At 63.4% G+C, this 15,973-nt stretch overlaps 4 protein-coding genes across 5 annotated transcripts in view; 3 read left to right on the forward strand and 1 right to left on the reverse strand.

The window, feature by feature from the left end:
- Positions 1-15,973, reverse strand: part of S100A1 (S100 calcium binding protein A1) — a 30,188-nt gene that overhangs the window by 5,334 nt on the left and 8,881 nt on the right. The window lies entirely within an intron of this gene.
- On the forward strand, positions 568-3,104 carry LOC309450330 (protein S100-A14-like). Its single transcript, XM_082073133.1, has 4 exons — positions 568-691; positions 930-1,028; positions 2,305-2,451; positions 2,547-3,104. Exons 1-4 carry the CDS (start codon positions 572-574, stop codon positions 2,664-2,666), a joined length of 486 nt encoding a protein of 161 aa, XP_081929259.1. The 5' UTR covers positions 568-571; the 3' UTR covers positions 2,667-3,104.
- Positions 9,122-10,896, forward strand: S100A16 (S100 calcium binding protein A16). Of its 2 annotated transcripts, none has more exons than XM_082073162.1 (3): positions 9,122-9,239; positions 9,786-9,957; positions 10,057-10,896. In XM_082073162.1, exons 2-3 carry the CDS (start codon positions 9,802-9,804, stop codon positions 10,219-10,221), a joined length of 321 nt encoding a protein of 106 aa, XP_081929288.1. In that variant the 5' UTR covers positions 9,122-9,239; positions 9,786-9,801; the 3' UTR covers positions 10,222-10,896. The 2 variants fall into 2 exon arrangements, with proteins under 2 accessions (XP_081929288.1, XP_081929287.1); XM_082073161.1 differs by having other exon boundaries at positions 9,175-9,359.
- LOC309450458 (protein S100-A4-like) lies at positions 14,611-15,451 on the forward strand (the record flags this gene model as incomplete). Its single annotated transcript, XM_082073320.1, has 2 exons — positions 14,611-14,751; positions 15,287-15,451. The coding sequence occupies 2 exons, from the start codon at positions 14,611-14,613 to the stop codon at positions 15,449-15,451; spliced, it is 306 nt and encodes a 101-aa protein (XP_081929446.1).

The following is a 15,973-nucleotide window of genomic DNA, read 5'->3' on the forward strand; positions in this document are numbered from 1 at the left end:
CCCCTCTCCCCCTGCCTGCAGCTGCCCATGGCCACGCCGTGCCCAGGGACCGGCCCGGTGGGTCGGGGCTCGCTCTGCGTCGGGGTGGCCGCTGTGGGGAACCGGTGACGGATGGGGCCATTCCCAAATGGCCCCGGTGCCACCCTGCACCCCACAAACGCCTTCCTGCCGGGCTGTGGGGTGGCAGAGATGTGGCTGCCACCGGGGTGGGGCTGCGGAGCATCTCCGGTAGCGATGCCACGGTGGCCACTGTGGCCACCACCTCCACGGTATCAATGGCCAAGCCTCTCTGGGCTCTTGGGTGGCACAGGGTGATGGGTCTGTTGGCACAGCACATCCCAGGCTACCCAAGAACACATATCCCGGTGTTGTTGGGAAATGGTGAAATCCCCAGCATGGGGTGACCCCTCCTGGAGCCGCCCGGTGCTCGGCGCGCTGTTCCCACGCGGCGCTGCCGGGATGGATGGATGGACGGATGGATGGAAGGATGGATGGATGGATGAGCAGCCATCAGTGTGGCCGGGAAGGAGGCGTTTCCCAGCCCCACGCTGGCTCCGGGCCAGGCTCCAAAATGAGACGCCTTGCACCACACCGCAGCTGGGAGCGCAGGGAGCTCCCACTCACACCTCCCCGCCGTATAAAACCCCGGCGCGCCGCAGCCTGCGCACACGCAGGAGAGCCCGTGGAGCAGGTAAGTGGCCCATCCACCGCCGCGGGATGGGGGTCCGTGCCCCGGGGGTCCTGCCGCCCCTCCGCACCCCCACTGCTCCCACGCTTTGGCTGCGCCACGACTCGCCGCCGGGGCAGGGACGTGTCCTGGCAGCTCACGGCATCCCGGCGCTTCTTCCTCGCCCCGCGCTCAGCCCCGGCGCCCAAGGAGGGGAAGCTCCCCCACGCCGAGAGCTGAGCTTGGCTTTCTCCCCCGCCAGCTCCCCAGGACCCCGTTGGACAGGACAACCCCACCGCCGAGGAGCTACAGCCCCGCCAGGAGCAGCATGGGCCAGTGCAACTGCCGCAAGAAGCACAAGGTCCGCGAGCGACGCCGCGGCACCGGGGGGTGTGGGTGCAGGGTGGCCCCGCGCGGCCCCGTCCCTCGGAGCGCAGCCCCGGGCTCGGGGTGACTCAGAGCAGCCCCATCCTGGAGCCAGCGGAGGACATGGGGGGGACGTTTTGGGGTTCGGCGACGCTGCCCCGGCGCTGGGCAGGGGGACTTGGAGCCGCTTGAAAGCTCGAGGAACCGGGCAGCTTTCTCCAGCTCCCGTGGAGTCACCTTTGGGAGCTGCGCTCGCTCCCTGCAACTCCTCCAAGGATGCCCGACGGCAGAAAGCGTCCTGTTCTCCTCGGCTTTCAACCAGGGGGTGTCCACCCCGCGCCCCTGTGCACCTGCGGAGGATCCGGCTGGGCCGGGGCGGCGGGCTGAGGCTCTGGAGGTTGCCAACGCGCATCGCCTGATGTGGTTTACTGCTGTTTCGAGGGGGAAACCGCAGCTGCCGAATGAATCACCGACGTTTCCCTTCAAACGCAGCTTCGGCCGATTAGCACGAGTGGCCGAGGAGCTGGGCGTGTGGGTCAGGATGAGGGTCTGCCCCCCAACCCGGAGGGGAAGGGGTCTGCAGCCCCAATGGGGAGGGAAAGGGGGTTTGGTGCTGCCAAGCCCCACCGCGGTGGGAGCGCGGGGTGTCCCCGGCACTGACTCACGCCGGGATCCGCCGCTTGTGCAAAGGAGAGGAAGAACCAGTCCGGACGGCCGCGCGGCCCCCGCGCCATGGGTGTAGCGCCCGGAGACGCCGGGGCGGCTGAGCCGCGCTGGCCCCGGGCAGGGAGAGGTCCGGGCAAGCAGGGACGAGGGGTGACATGTCTGTGTCACGTCGGGGTATGGCAGCCGTGTGGAGGGAGCGACATCTGTATGGTGGGGTCTCACATCCGTACAGGGCGGTCTCACATCCCTACGGAGCGGTTTAACATCTGTATGGGATGGTCTTGCACCTTTATGGGGATCCCATCTGTACGGTGGTGTCACATCTGTATGGGGGGGCCTCACATCTGCATGTTGAGGTCTCACATCTGTAGAGGGGGTCTTGTATCTCTGTGTGTGGCTATTATGTTGATAAGGAGGTTTATCGCATTGTTCTGGAGGGGTCAAACATCTGCAGAGAGCTCTGGCGTATCTGGGGTGTCCCATTCTCTCGGGGGATGTCCTGTCCATCTGGGGGTGTCTCATCCATCCAGGGGGGTGTCCCGTCCATGTGGGGGGGTGTCCCGTCCATGTGTCCAGCTGGTGCTCACTGTCTCCCCCCCGCACAGGACTGCCAGGAGCTCACCGACGTGGAGCGGGCTATTGAGACCGTCATCAACCAGTTCCATTGCTACGCGGTGAAGGGGCAGAAGGAGTATCTGACGCCCAACGAGATGCAGGAGCTGGTGTCGCAGAAGCTGCCCCATCTGGGGAAGGTGAGGGCAGAGCCCGGGGGCGCTGGGGGGGGGATGGGCTGCCCACGGGACCCCTCAGCTCCATCACCCTGATGTGTTTTCCACCCCTGCTGCAGTGCGTCGGACCCCTCGAAGAGAAGATCGAGTGCATGGGAGACCCTAACGAGGCCAAGCTGGAGTTCGGAGAGTACTGGGACATGATGGGGGACGCGGCCAAGGGCTGCCGGAGGAAGTAGAGGGTGGCGGGGGACGGGAAGGCGCCCGAGGGCTCAGGCTCTGCACCGAGAACCGCGAGAGGCTGCTGGTCCCCCTGGGACGCGGCTGGAAAACGCAGCGTCGCGGACTCACCTCCCCACGTCCCCAGCGGGGCGGAGGGATCCCCTCTCCGCTCCGTCCCTGCCCTCTCTTGCCTCTCCTTCCCGTCGGCAGAACTCCCTTCCATCCCCAGCCCTGGCCCGTTGCCGCGGCGGGAGGGAGGTGGCAAGGGGGCTCGTGGCCCCGGCTCTGGGGTTGCCTTTCTCCGTCCTTTGCTCCAGAGCCTTTCCCCCGGGCTTGTCCCACCTCCAGCCCCAAAACCCCTCCGGTTGCAGGTCCCCCAGCCCCAGAGCATCACAGCAAAGAGGGACTTGGCTCTTTTCCCCGAAAGGTGTGGGGGTTTGTCCCCCCGTCCCCGTGCCACCCATGGGAGCCCCTTTTCCGCCGCTCCGGGCACCTTCAGGGGCTCCCAGGACTTGGGGCCGGGCCCGATGTTGCTGTTCGTGGCCTGAGCATCTTCTCTGCTCTTCCACCCGTGCAGGGACCGCGGTGCCCTGTGCCCACCCAGGTTTTGGGGTGCTGTACCGGGGTGCACGGTGCTCCCCGCCTGCCCCTCTCCAGGGATGCTGGCCCTTGGCTAGCGGCCGCGCTCGGGGCTGGGACGGTGGCGGGTTGTTCGCAGCTTGCGTCACTTGCAACCATTTTTGTATAAATTAATAAAGGAAAACCTTGGAAAAACCAGCCAGGATGGGGTGAACTCGTTTGTCCTCCTTCGCGGGACGAGGAAAGTGTTGGAGCGGGAAGGGATGGGGATGCGGATTTGGGCTCTGAGCATCACCTGGTGCTGGGTCACACAGCCCCGCTGGCCCCAGCGCAGAGCGCGAGGGTGCAAGGGATGCTGCGGGCGTGCAAAGGGCACCACGAGTGTGCAAAGGGTGCTGCAGATGTGCAAAGGACACTGAAGATGTGCAAAGGATGCTGCGGGTGTGCAAAAGACACTGCGGATGTGCAAAGGATGCTGCGGGTTTGCAAAGGATGTTGCGGGTGTGCAAAAGACACTGTAGATGTGCAAAGAACACCGCAGATGTGCAAAGGACACTGTAGATGTGCAAAGGATACTGCAGGCATGCAAAGGACACTGTAGATGTGCAAAGGACACTGCAGATGTGCAAAGGACACTTCAGATGTGCAAAGGATGCTGCGGGCGTGCAAAGGACACTGCAGATGTGCAAAGGATGCTGCGGGTGTGCAAAGGACACTGCAGATGTGCAAAGGACACTGCAGATGTGCAAAGGATGCTGCAGATGTGCAAAGGACACCGCAGATGTGCAGATGTGCATGCACAGGATGCTGCAAGCGTGCACGGCGCTGGGGGCGCATGCAGGGCTGTGCATATGCTTGGGTCGCCGGCATGGGATGCTGCAAGTGTGCATGGCACCGCGGGTGTGCATGGTGCACAGGGTGAGGGTGTGCACAGTGTCAGGGTGTGCACAGCATCAGGGTGTGCGCGGGGTTGTGCAGGTGCCCAGTCCCCAGGGTGGTTTGTTCCCAGTGGTCCCCATGGCGGGGACCCCCAAGCAAAGCCGGGGACCCCCAAGGGCCCTGGGCTCACTGGGAGCTCCGAGGAGACCCCAAAATGCTGGACTCAACGGGACCTGGAAGCCATGTGGCCAGCAGCAGCCGTCACCTGTTCCGGGAAAGCAGGGGATTTCTGTGTAATTACAGCAAATTAGAAAACAGTAAATGCTACAAAGCGGTGGCTTGTTGGGGTGGAGAAATGAGCTCAGGCTACGCGGGGTGGAAAATGGGCTTGAGAGGGTGTAGGACGCCCACCAAGACCAGTTATGCCATGTAGAATGGGACCGTGGCTCCTGCTGAGCTCCCCGGGGCTGCGATGGGGATGGGGACCCCAAAAAGGAAGAGGGTGCGGGTTCCTCAGCGGCACCTTGTGCTGTGGGGATGAAAAAAGGATGAACAAACCCAAACGGAGCCAAAACCCAGAGCAATGCGATGGAAGCCGGGCCGGCGGCCGGCGAGGCGGCACCGGCACCGCGGCTCGGCCACGGGCCGCCCTCTGTCTCCTCTCACCTTGGGGTGGATTTCACAATGAGAATGACTATTTATTGTTCCTGCCTTGGAAATAAATACATGGAAATTAAGCAGAAAGGTGTGGTGTGCATTTAATTAGAGACAGGAAATGTGTCAAGTGGTTGGAGCGATGGAAGGGGGGGGAACGGGAGCACCGGGCTGGGAATGTGCTGTGGGACTCCTGGGTCCTCCTTCTGGTTTGGCGATCGGCTCCCCGGCATGACATTGTGCTGTCAGGAGGACGGCAATTCCTGCGGCGTGAGCCATCCCGATAACTATCTGTTTGATCTGGGAAGGCTTCGGAGTGGCAGGAATGGCTCAGCCCATGCTGGGGCGGTTGGTGCCCTTTGGTGAGTCAGTGCCGGCCACACAGGGATGGGACCACCACATCTCTGGGCACCGCGACATCCATGGGCACCACCACATCCTTGGGGACCACCACATCCTTGGGTACCACCACATCCCCGGGCACCATGACATCCTTGGGCACCATGACATCCCTGGGCACCATGACATCCTTGGGCACTGTGACATCCTTGAGTACCATGACATCCTTGGGCACCATGACATCCCTGGGCACCATGACATCCCTGGGCACCATGACATCCTTGGGCACTGTGACATCCTTGAGTACCATGACATCCTTGGGCACCATGACATCCCCGGGCACCATGACATCCCTGGGCACCATGACATCCTTGGGCACTGTGACATCCTTGAGTACCACCACATCCCTGGGCACGATGACATCCTTGGGTACCATGACATCCTTGGGTACCATGATATCCCTGGGCACCATGACATCCTTGGGTACAACCACATCCCCAGGCACCATGACATCCTTGAGCACCATGACATCCTTGGGCACTGTGACATCCTTGAGTACCACCACATCCCTGGGCACGATGACATCCTTGGGTACCATGACATCCTTGGGTACCACCACATCCCCGGGCACCGTGACATCCCTGGGCACCATGACATCCCTGGGCACATTGCGATGGACACTGACGACCCCCAAAGCCAGGGCTCGGTGTCCCCCCTCTGCAAAGGGTCCCATGGGGCAGAGCCCATCCGTGAGAAGCCGAACCGCTCCATGGGACCCTTCAGAGCTGGGGGGGATCAGGGCAGAGACAAACGTCACCGGGGCAATCAAAATGTCTGGGAAACGTCTGGCGATGGGCTTGGATGGTACGTGGCTGCTCCGAGCACACGCACACGCCCTGGATGCCTTGGAAGAATAAGGGCCTGGATGCGGTTGTGACATCTGCCAGGCAGAGGAGAGTAATGAAAGGCGGTGATTCAGAGGTGAGCTGTTTGCCTGCAGGGTTGGGGAAGGATTCCCACCCTCCTGGGATGTTGCATCAACGACAGCGGAGCATCTCGGCCGCGGACGGGTTTGCTTCCTCCCAACCGAGATTAGGAAGAAGCCACCGCAGAGCTGAGATGACACACGTCGCCCTTTTCCGGGATGACAATCCCCGAGGTCCTCCGAGCAGGTGGCTGTTGTGCATCACCTCCCGCACCTCCAAATATGGAGCTCCCAATAACGCCCGTATCTAATCTCGGCACCGAATCGCTGCGCCATCGCTCCAGTAGACATCCAGGGGTACAATTTGCTGGCACAATTAATTATGGATGTGAGTTTACAAGCACAGCTACCAGTTGAAAAGCACCTTATCTGTGCCAGGGCATCTGGAGAGAGCTGAGAGCTGCATGTGGCCCCGCTCGGCGCTGGTGTTTGTGCTTTTGGGGCTCATGATATCACAGAGACCCGAGCCAGCGCCTTTCACCCTTCAGAATGAGTGGTTTTGGTTCAAATAAATGTTTCCCCCCAATTTATACAAACCAGATCCAATGGGCCAGCCTTGCCGGTGCTGGGTGCACACGAGGGGTTTGGGGATGTGCCGTGGGATGGGGGAGCCGGATTTTTGGCTGGTGGGTGTTTGGATCACGGTGGGTTTGCAAAACCAGGGAACCACCACCCCCAGGACCCCTTCCAGCCCCTGGGGTCCCTCGGGGCGGCCCCCAAACGCCACCCATCGCCCCACGGCCGCCACGGAGCCGCAGCCCATGGCGGGTCCTGCTCCTGACGACCCGTCGTGGGTGTCGCAATCGCAAGGAACCATTTCCCAGGTGAGCCCCAGCCTGGGAACGCCCTGGGAACGTCAGGGAGGGGCGGGAGCCTCTTTAAAAGCCCCGCTGGGCCCCACGGGTATGGGTGCAAGGTGAGCAGAGAGCGGGCGTCACCAGTTCCCACTGCCCGCGCCGCGAATCGGTGACAGACGGACGCAGCAGGACTCCAGGACGGGGCCAGGTGAGGCTCCGGGAAGGACAAATCGGGACCTTTGGGTTGAATATTCAACCAGGAGCAGCCTCAGGACGTGCTGCTGCAGGTTGGGTGGTGGAACCCCCCTCGAGCCCTTCGGCGGCGCCGCACGCGGGGCCGGGGGGACAGGACCGGGGGAGCGCCGGGGGAGCGGGGCTGGGGGCAGGTGGGCTGGCACACGGTTCGGCAGCGTCCATCGACCCACAGAGCCCAGCACCGGGGGTTGCCGTGGGGCCTGGCCCCTGGAAAAGGGGAATTTCCCCCCGGCGGTGCCGGAGCTGTGGGCAGGGAGCACCAGGGCTGTGTCCAGCGGCGGGTCCAGCTCAGGGTGCTGGTGCCATTGAGTGTGCGGGGAAGGAGAGGAAGAGGAGGAAGAAGAGTGGGGACGGCAGCAGGAGCCAAGCGGCCGACGAGCCCCATCCTGCCCGTCCCGCCTACCGGCGCCCAGCCCCGCCATAGCCGTGCCAGCACCCCTGCACCCCGCCACGGTGACGATGTCCCGGTGCCCTGGGCTGGCCCTGGGGGTGCGTGGTGGGGCCGTGCGCGTTGGCCGTGCCGGTGCCGTGAGTCAGCGTGGGAGCAGGAGCCGCGATGCCCCGAGGACAGGCTGGGTGCGGTGGTGGGGAACCGGTGATGTGGGGTCTGCGTGTGGGGACCCAGCGGGTGAGGGGGTGGGTGGGCAGCGAGTGCTCTGGCCTGGGTGCCGCTGATTAATTTTTGTTGGTAATTAATGGCCTGGGATGACGGGCTGGAGCTGGAGGTGTCTGGTGCGTAGCTGTGCCGAGCACTGCAGCTCGTGGTGGGACCTCCTGCCAGCAATGGGGCTGTTCAAAAGCCACCCCAGCACCCAGCACCCTGCGAGCCTGTGCCCTTGTGGCCAGGAAGCCAATGGGACCTGGGGGGGGTAGAAGGGGGTGGTCAGTAGGTCAGAGAGGTTCTCCTGCCCCTCTGCTCTGCCCTTGAATAAAGGGGTTAGTTCAGATACTATCAGGATATACTTGGGAAACATATATACATATATATAAAATATATACAGCCATAGCCCCCTGAGAACGCCCCATCTCGTCTGATCTGGGAAGCTAAGCAGGGTCAGGCCTGGTCAGTACTTGGATGGGAGACCTCACAGATACACAGCCAGAGCACCCTGAGAATACCTGATCTGGAAGCTAAGCAGGGTCAGGCCTGGTCAGTGCTTGGATGGGAGACCAGCTGGGGCCAGAGAGGTTCTCCTGCCCCTCTGCTCTGCCCTGGGGAGACCACACCTGGAATCTTGTGTCCAGTTGTGGCCCCTCAGCTCCAGCAGGACAGGGAACTGCTGGAGAGAGTCCAGCGCAGCCACCAAGATGCTGGAGGGAGTGGAGCATCTCCCGTGTGAGGAAAGGCTGGGGGAGCTGGGGCTCTGGAGCTGGACAAGAGGAGCCTGAGGGGGGACTCATTGCTGGGAATCAAGATGGAAAGGGGCAGTGTCAGGAGGATGGAGCCAGGCTCTGCTGGTGACAACCAGGGACAGGACAAGGGGCAGTGGGTGCAAACTGCAACACAGGAGGTTCCACTTAAATTCTGTGATTCTGTGACCGTCCCCACTCCCAGGACACAATGGCTCTGAGCTGTGGCACGGGGACATGGGACAAGGACAGCTCAGGAGGGCACCCAGCCATGATGAGACACACAAGTGCAGGAGGCCCAGGCCCTTGTGTCTCTTTCCACCACCCTGATGTCTTTGTCTTGGGGCTGAAGTGGGGAGGTTGGTACAAAGGAAGGACAGATGTGAGCCAGGCCTTGGGCACAGGGCAGGTCCCAGGGGCATCACGGATGATGCTCCTGGAGTGGGGAAGGTCAGGTTTGGGGTGGCTTTCCTCAAGCCCTGCTGGGGCAGCCGGCACAACACCCCTGGTGTAAATCAGTGAAAATACAGGGAGCAACACGCCCCAGCTCATCCCCTCCCCACCACCGCCGGGGCAGGAAAGAGCCAAGGCCGGACAAGGTGACGCCGTTTCCGTCCCTGCCCGGGATGTGGATGCCGGACCCCGTGACGGGGACCATCCTGTTGGGTTCGTCCATAGGAAGGAGCTTCCTGGCTTGGGGCAGCCTCAGGGCCACGGAGCCAGGAGAGGGACCCTGGACATTGAGCAAACAGGCAGGATTGGACCCCGGGGTGCGAGGGACGCCCTTGGCTGGGCTCGTGGGGGGCTTGGGCAGGTCCGGACCTGCCCGGCGGGGTGTTCCCGGAGCCGTGAAGCAAGAGGAAGGCTGGCCGGTAATTCCTGCCCTGGTCCCGCCGCACGTCTCCCAGCCCCATTCCTCCCTAATGAGCCCTGGGAACCAGCGGCTGTGGCCCCAGCGCCATAATTGCCGCCTCGGCCCACGCGTGGGGGCGGCCGCCCGGGGGGCAGGTGGGGCGGTTGGCGTGGGGCGGGTGTTGTGCCGGAGCGGGCGGCGCAGTGCTGTGGATTGTTGGGGTGATCCAGTGTGAGCCGCGACGTGGGGACACCAGCATGGTGAAGGATGCTCTTTGCCTGCCCGGGGGCTTGCCGTGACCCAGGGGCTGGTGGCACCAGAGACCCCCATGCGTGCCCAAAGAGATGCTTTTGGCAGCACGCTGCCTGCCCTTCTACCCCCATTTTCCCTAGCATGGCCATATGGGGTGTCCCGCGGCCCCCGTCCCTGACCCCCGTCCCCGCAGGTGACCGCAGGCAGCGATGGAGCAATGCACGGAGCTGGAATGGGCCGTCCAGGTGCTGGTGAACAACTTTGACAAGTACTCCAGCCACCGCTGCTGCTGCAAGAAGCCGCGGCGCATCACCAAGAAGGAGTTCCGCAAGATGCTGAGCCACGAGCTCAACCACATGCTGACGGTGAGCCCGGCGCCGGGGACCCGCTCCCCCCGCTCGCGGGGGTCCCACCCCGCGCCCCGCTTGCCCCGGTGTGAGCCGCTCCGCTCTGTCTCCCCACAGGACACCGGGAACCGGCGAGCGGCCGACAAGCTCATCTGCGACCTGGATGAGAATAAAGACGGGCGCATCAGCTTCGAGGAGTACTGGACCTTGATAGGCGGCATCGCCAGCCCCATCGCCCAGATCATCCGCCAGCAGGAGCAGAGCGTCAAGCTCACCAAGTAGCCGGCGGCACCCAGACCCCCCCACGGGCGCAGCCCCCCGGGCTCAGCCCCTGCTTCTCCGCAGCTCCCCGCTTCTCGCCTCTCCCGCTGCTGAGCCCGGTCCTGAGCCCCAGCCCATCCTGGTTCACCCCAGTTCACCCCGGTGTACCCCGGTTCACGCCGGTTCGCCCCAGTGTACCCCGGTGTACCCCGGTTCACCCCGGTGTCCCCACGGCTTTGCTGGCTGAGCTGAGCCATGTCGGGATGCGATCGGGCGGGCAGACCCCATGGGTGGGAGCTGGGGGTGCGTGGCCATGGCAGCCTTGGGGGGCTCCTCCTTGCCCCACACCATCCCTGCCCTCATCCCCCCCGACAAGCCCCGTCCTCACTGGGCAAGACACAAAAGGAAAGGCTTCCCCTCCTCTAGGACACTAATTCTGCCCATTCTCAGACCTCTGGGGCACAGCCCCGCTGGCAGAAACCCATCACTACCGGGACCCCCCTGTCCCCTCGGAGTGACCCTGAACATTGGGGGTGTCCTTGGGAAGAAGGTGCCGTTCCCCCTGCGCAAGCCGGTGAAGGGTCTGTCCTGCCCGCGCTCCCTGGTGCTCTGCTCCCCCGGGCTGGGGGAGCGCGCGGTCCCCTCCGGGCGCCACCACTGTGGTTATTTATTGCAGCAATAAAGTTTGGAGGAGCAGCGGGTGACGCTGAGGCTTTGCCTTCCCGGGGGTGCCCCCCAGCCTGTGTGCACCGTCTGCCCTGTCCCCTGTCACCCACCCACTCACAGCATGGCCTGGGCTGGTGACAAGGTCCGTCCCAGCCCTCCGGCCTCACAGGGATGAGCTTCCTGAGGCGATGGAGCCACCACGAGGTGTCAGCAGACACCCTGGCCTCCCAGCATCCCAGCAGCCCTGCAGCACCCCAAACCGCTGCCTGGGGCACAGGGTGCGGACACTGCTGCTGCATGGCCCAGGGACCCTGCCCATGTCCCCATGTGGGGTCTGAGCAGCCTGGGACCACGTCCCCACGTCTGTGCACCCCAAGGACCACGGCCCCACATCTGTGCACCCCAAGGACATGGCCACACATCCTGGGGGACCTTGTCCGTGTCCCCATGTGGGGTCTGAGCCGCTTGAGACCACAGCCCCATGTTCATGCACCCCAAGGACATGGCCACACATCCCAGGGGACCTTTTCCATGTCCCCATGTGGGGTCCGAGCAGCCTGGGACCACAGCCCCACATCTGTGCACCAAAGGACATGGCTACACACCCTGGGGGACCTTGTCCATGTCCCCACATGGGGTCTGAGCCACCTGCGACCACAGCCCCATGTTCATGCACCCCAAGGACATGGCCACCCCGATCCTGGGGATCTTGGGGCACCCCAATTCCTGTGCTGCACCTCAGCGCACCCCGTGCCCCCCACCCATGCCGGGATAACCGCCGTGGCGCTGCGTGCGCCGGGACGCTCGGCGGGGACCGTGGCGCCCGGGGACGCCCACGGTGCTGGCAGCGAGCCCAGCCCGGCAGCCTCCGCGCCTGCTGGGGATTTTCCACTGGGAGAGGACTTGGCCCTGGGCCTGCGATCACGGCGCTGCCCCCCGCGCCCCCCACTCCCACGGCAGGGGACGGCAGCACTTTGGAGCTGAGACCCCTTTCCCCAGCCAGACCCTCCTCGCTGACCCCGCTGCTCCCCTCCGCCACGCAGGAGCATCAGCGGCTCCTCCCGACCCCACCTTCCCCTGCCCTGCAGCGCTGGGGGTCCCGGGCAAACCGGGGGTGCCCCGTGGGCGATGGCGCGGTGGGGCAGGGCTGCCTGAGTCACGGCGCAGGAACGCTCAGGCGTGGGCAGGGCTGTGACTCACTGGTGGGGCGAGCGGGGCTCGGCGGGTGCCGCTCACACGGAATCCCGGCGATCCCGCAGCCTCGGCATCTCCAGACGTGACCTGGAGCTTGAGGGGCAACCGACCCCCAGCACCTTTCATTTGTAGATGCGGATGGGCTGCAGCGCTCAGAATCAATTCAGGATGTGCCCCCCTTGTTCATGCTTCCCTGCAGGACCCCAGCAGCCAGGCTGGGGCTCCGAGCACCTGCAACCCCCACGCTGGTGCTGGTTCAAGCTGGGCATGTTATTTCCCACCCCAGAGCTGCTCGGAGCAAACAGGGGTGCACGGGGAGCCCAGGGCATGGAGGAGCTGCCGCGGGGCACGGGCATGCAGGACAGAGCAAACAGGGGTGCACGGGGAGCCCAGGGCATGGAGGAGCTGCTGCGGGGCACGGGCGTGCAGGACGTTGGTGTGTCCAGGGCAGAGTGCTGCGCAGGCATCCGCACGGGCAGGCGGTGGTTTGTGTGCTCGGCGGCTGCACCCATGGGTGCTCCCCCCGGAAAGCCCTGGGGCGCTCTGCAGCAGCACCGTATGGCAGGCGGGGAGCGGGATGCTGTGGGGCTGCGGGACAGGGATAGAGGTGCCAGGCTCCCCAATTTAGGGAGCTCGAGCCCACGGTCCCCGTGTCCCCAGCAGGATCGGCTCTGGGCACCCCGTGCCAGCTGCCGACCCAGTCCTGGTAGTGCTGCAGCCTCCAGGTCCCACGTGGCACAAGGTTTGTAAGGTTTCAGAAAACACCCCAAATCCGTTCCCCCACAGCCTTCCCCAGGTGCCACAACGCTGGGAGAAGGAAAACAGGTTCCCCTGCAATCCCCAGAGGCTGAAGGGTTGGCTCAGGATGCTCAAGGCCACCTTGGCTTTTGCCAGATGAGGATTCACTGTGGTTTCCTCCTCCAAACACCACAAGCCCTTGCGGGGGGCAGCGATGCAAATAGAACTGGGATGTGCGGAGCAAAGCCAGGCGCCCCCCCGCTGCCCGGCCAGCGCGGCCACCAGGCTGGGAGCAGCTCTGGCCCCCCGCATTGCCACCTTCCACCAGCACTCGGGCAAGGAGGGTGACAGGTACAGCTATTTGGGGGGGACACATGGGACTGGGCCCCACCAGCATCCTCATGTCACCACTGAGAGGTTCAGGAAGGCTCGTTCCTCCCCGAAACTGCGTACCCCCATCTGCCGACACCACGCGTTGCGGTTGGTGCCGTGGCCGGTGAACGACGTCCTTGACCCCTCCGTGCCAGCAACCGGATGAGCGCAGCTCCTGGGTGCTGCTGGAGGACCCGGAGGACAAGGACAACACGATGGACGTCAAGGAGCTCCTGCACCTCCTGGGCTGCCCCAGCATGTTCTGCAATGACTGCTGTGCTAAGGCTTCACCAGACGGCACCGAGCCCCGGCCTGTGGCACAAGTAAAGCTGCTGTCACCTCCCCAAACAGAGCCGGTTTGTACTGGGGACACCAGAATGGGGATGCTTGGGACACCCAGAAAGCTGGAGGTGTGGGGGACATTGCAGTGATGGCTTAGGAGGGGACGTGGGCTGGTCACCGGCTTTCTCTGGGAGTCCCAAGGGATGCTCCAGCTCTTCACAATCCCTGCAGCCGTCCCTTGGTCCCCAGACTCCTCAGCAGGGCCAACAGCACCCAAACCCACCCACCTCTCGCTAATGTGATCACACAGTTCGTTCGGCAAAAATGGGGTGCGGGCGAAACCACCTGCGTGGAGCTGCTGGGAAAGCCTGGAGGCGAGGGGGCTGCGCGGGGGCTGCGCGGCCGGCGCCGCCCCGGCCGGGCTATAAATGCCCCTCGCGCTCGGGCTGCAGCACCCCGGCTGCTCCCCGCACCCGCACCGACCCGACCCGGTGAGTGCCCGCTCCGCATCGCCCGTCCCGCAGCTCTGTGCTGCTGCGATTCACCCCGATAATCCAGGGGTACTGGGGTTGCAGCTGCCACTCTACAGCATCATGGGTTGATTGGGGCAGGGTGGGGGGATGGATGAGACTGAGGGGTGACCTCAATAATGGGGGTGGTCAGTAGGTCAGAGAGGTTCTCCTGCCCCTCTGCTCTGCCCTTGAAAAAAGGGTTTAGTTCAGATACTATCAGGATATATTGGGGAACATATATATATACATAATGTAATCTATACAGCCAGAGCACCCTGAGAACGCCCCATCTCGTCTGATCTGGGAAGCTAAGCAGGGTCGGGCCTGGTCAGTGGTTGGATGGGAGACCGTTCAGATACACAGCCAGAGCACCCTGAGAACACCTGATCTGGGAAGCTAAGCAGGGTCAGGCCCGGTCAGTGCTTGGATGGGAGACCAGCTGGGAACAGCGGGTGCTGTGGGCTGAGCCAGCACTGGGCCCTTGTGGCCAGGAAGCCAATGGGACCTGGGGGGGTTAGAAGGGGGTGGTCAGTAGGTCAGAGAGGTTCTCCTGCCCCTCTGCTCTGCCCTGGGGAGGTTGTGGATGATCGCCACCCTGGGCTGACCCTGACCCCGTCCCCGGTGCTCTGCCCTCCAGGAGCTGGCGATGGCGTGTCCCCTGGAGCAGGCGCTGGCCGTGATGGTCACCACCTTCCACAAGTACTCGGGGAAGGAAGGGGACAAGTACAAACTCAGCAAGGGGGAGCTCAAGGAGCTGCTGAACAAGGAGCTGCCCGTCTTCGGGAGCGTAAGTGGCCGTGGGGACACGTCCCTTTGCGTCCCTCGGAGATGCCCGGGTGGGAGGTGTTGGAGGGGCAGGACCAAAACAGCCTTGGCTCTTCCCCTATAGCACGGTACAAATCAGGGTGAGCCACGGTGGTCTCTGAATTTCCCAAACCCTGGGGACAAGGAGGGACAAGACCAGGGGGACCTGAGCTCAGACCTAAAGGAAACTTGGCTTTCTTACAGCCACCGAAATATTTCGCTTGGCAAAGAAAATCATGCTCTGATTTCAATTGGTTTTAATTGTGTTATTTTTAAGCCCCACTTCCCCTTCTGGCTTGTGGTTTAAATTGGGAGGGGAAATTTTTGTAGCTGTTTTCATGATGGAGAGTCATATTTGCCATAGGCGTGCAGCACGACCCCATCACGGGTAAACCACCTGCATTTCTAAAGGCAAAAAGAAAACCCTTCTTCAAAGCAGGGGGAGGGAAGGGTCTTTATACCCTGCTGGATGGGGAAGCAACTCACCCCCGCACCCCAAAACCCCTTATCCACCGCAGAAACAAATGGACGAGGCTGAGTTCAGGAGGCTCGTGAACGACCTGGACCACAACAAGGACAGCGAGGTGGACTTCAAGGAGTACGCCTGCTTCCTGGCCTGCATCACCATGGGCTTCAACGAGTTCTTCCAGGACGGGCCCCCCAAACAGCCCCGCAAGAAGTGACCCCGCTGCCGGGCCTTCAATAAAAGCTTTGCCAAAGCTCGGCGGGTGCCGTGCGCCGTGGGGCGGGCGGCACAGGGTGACTCACGCTTTCCTCCGGCTCCGTGGGATTTTCCATGGCACGGCTCAGCCCCCGGAGGCATTTTTTAGATATAAAGGTTGAGCAAAACCAGCTCGGCGACGTTCTTGGACTTTCCACCCCGAACCTGCTCCTGCTGGCTCCGCGAGGAGCTCAGGGCATGTGGAGCTCAAAACACACGAGCTTCCCTAAGCCCAGCTTTGCGAGCCTCCCTAAGCCCAGCTCTGTGAGCTTCCCTAAGCCCAGCTCTGTGAGCTTCCCTAAGCCCAGCTCGCGAGCCTCCCTAAGCCCAGCTCTGTGAGCCTCCCTAAGCCCAGCTCGCGAGCCTCCCTAAGCCCAGCTCTGCGAGCCTCCCTAAGCCCAGCTCTGCGAGCCTCCCTAAGCCCAGCTCTGCGAGCCTCCCTAAGCCCAGCTCGCGAGCCTCCCTAAGCCCAGCTCTGCGAGCC

The sequence above is a fragment of the Streptopelia decaocto genome (genome assembly GCF_964273445.1).
Source record: "Streptopelia decaocto genome assembly, chromosome: 26".
NCBI lineage: Eukaryota > Metazoa > Chordata > Aves > Columbiformes > Columbidae > Streptopelia > Streptopelia decaocto.

Excerpts from the sequence above, each read along its gene's own strand:
- S100A16 (XM_082073162.1), top strand. The coding sequence starts at position 9,802 with ATGGAGCAATGCACGGAGCTGGAATGGGCCGTCCAGGTGCTGGTGAAC. Across the intron at positions 9,958-10,056 it reads AGCTCAACCACATGCTGACG|GACACCGGGAACCGGCGAGC; the intron begins GTGAGCCCGGCG and ends GTCTCCCCACAG.
- LOC309450330 (XM_082073133.1), top strand. The coding sequence starts at position 572 with ATGAGACGCCTTGCACCACACCGCAGCTGGGAGCGCAGGGAGCTCCCA. Across the intron at positions 692-929 it reads CAGGAGAGCCCGTGGAGCAG|CTCCCCAGGACCCCGTTGGA; the intron begins GTAAGTGGCCCA and ends CTCCCCCGCCAG. Across the intron at positions 1,029-2,304 it reads ACTGCCGCAAGAAGCACAAG|GACTGCCAGGAGCTCACCGA; the intron begins GTCCGCGAGCGA and ends CCCCCCGCACAG.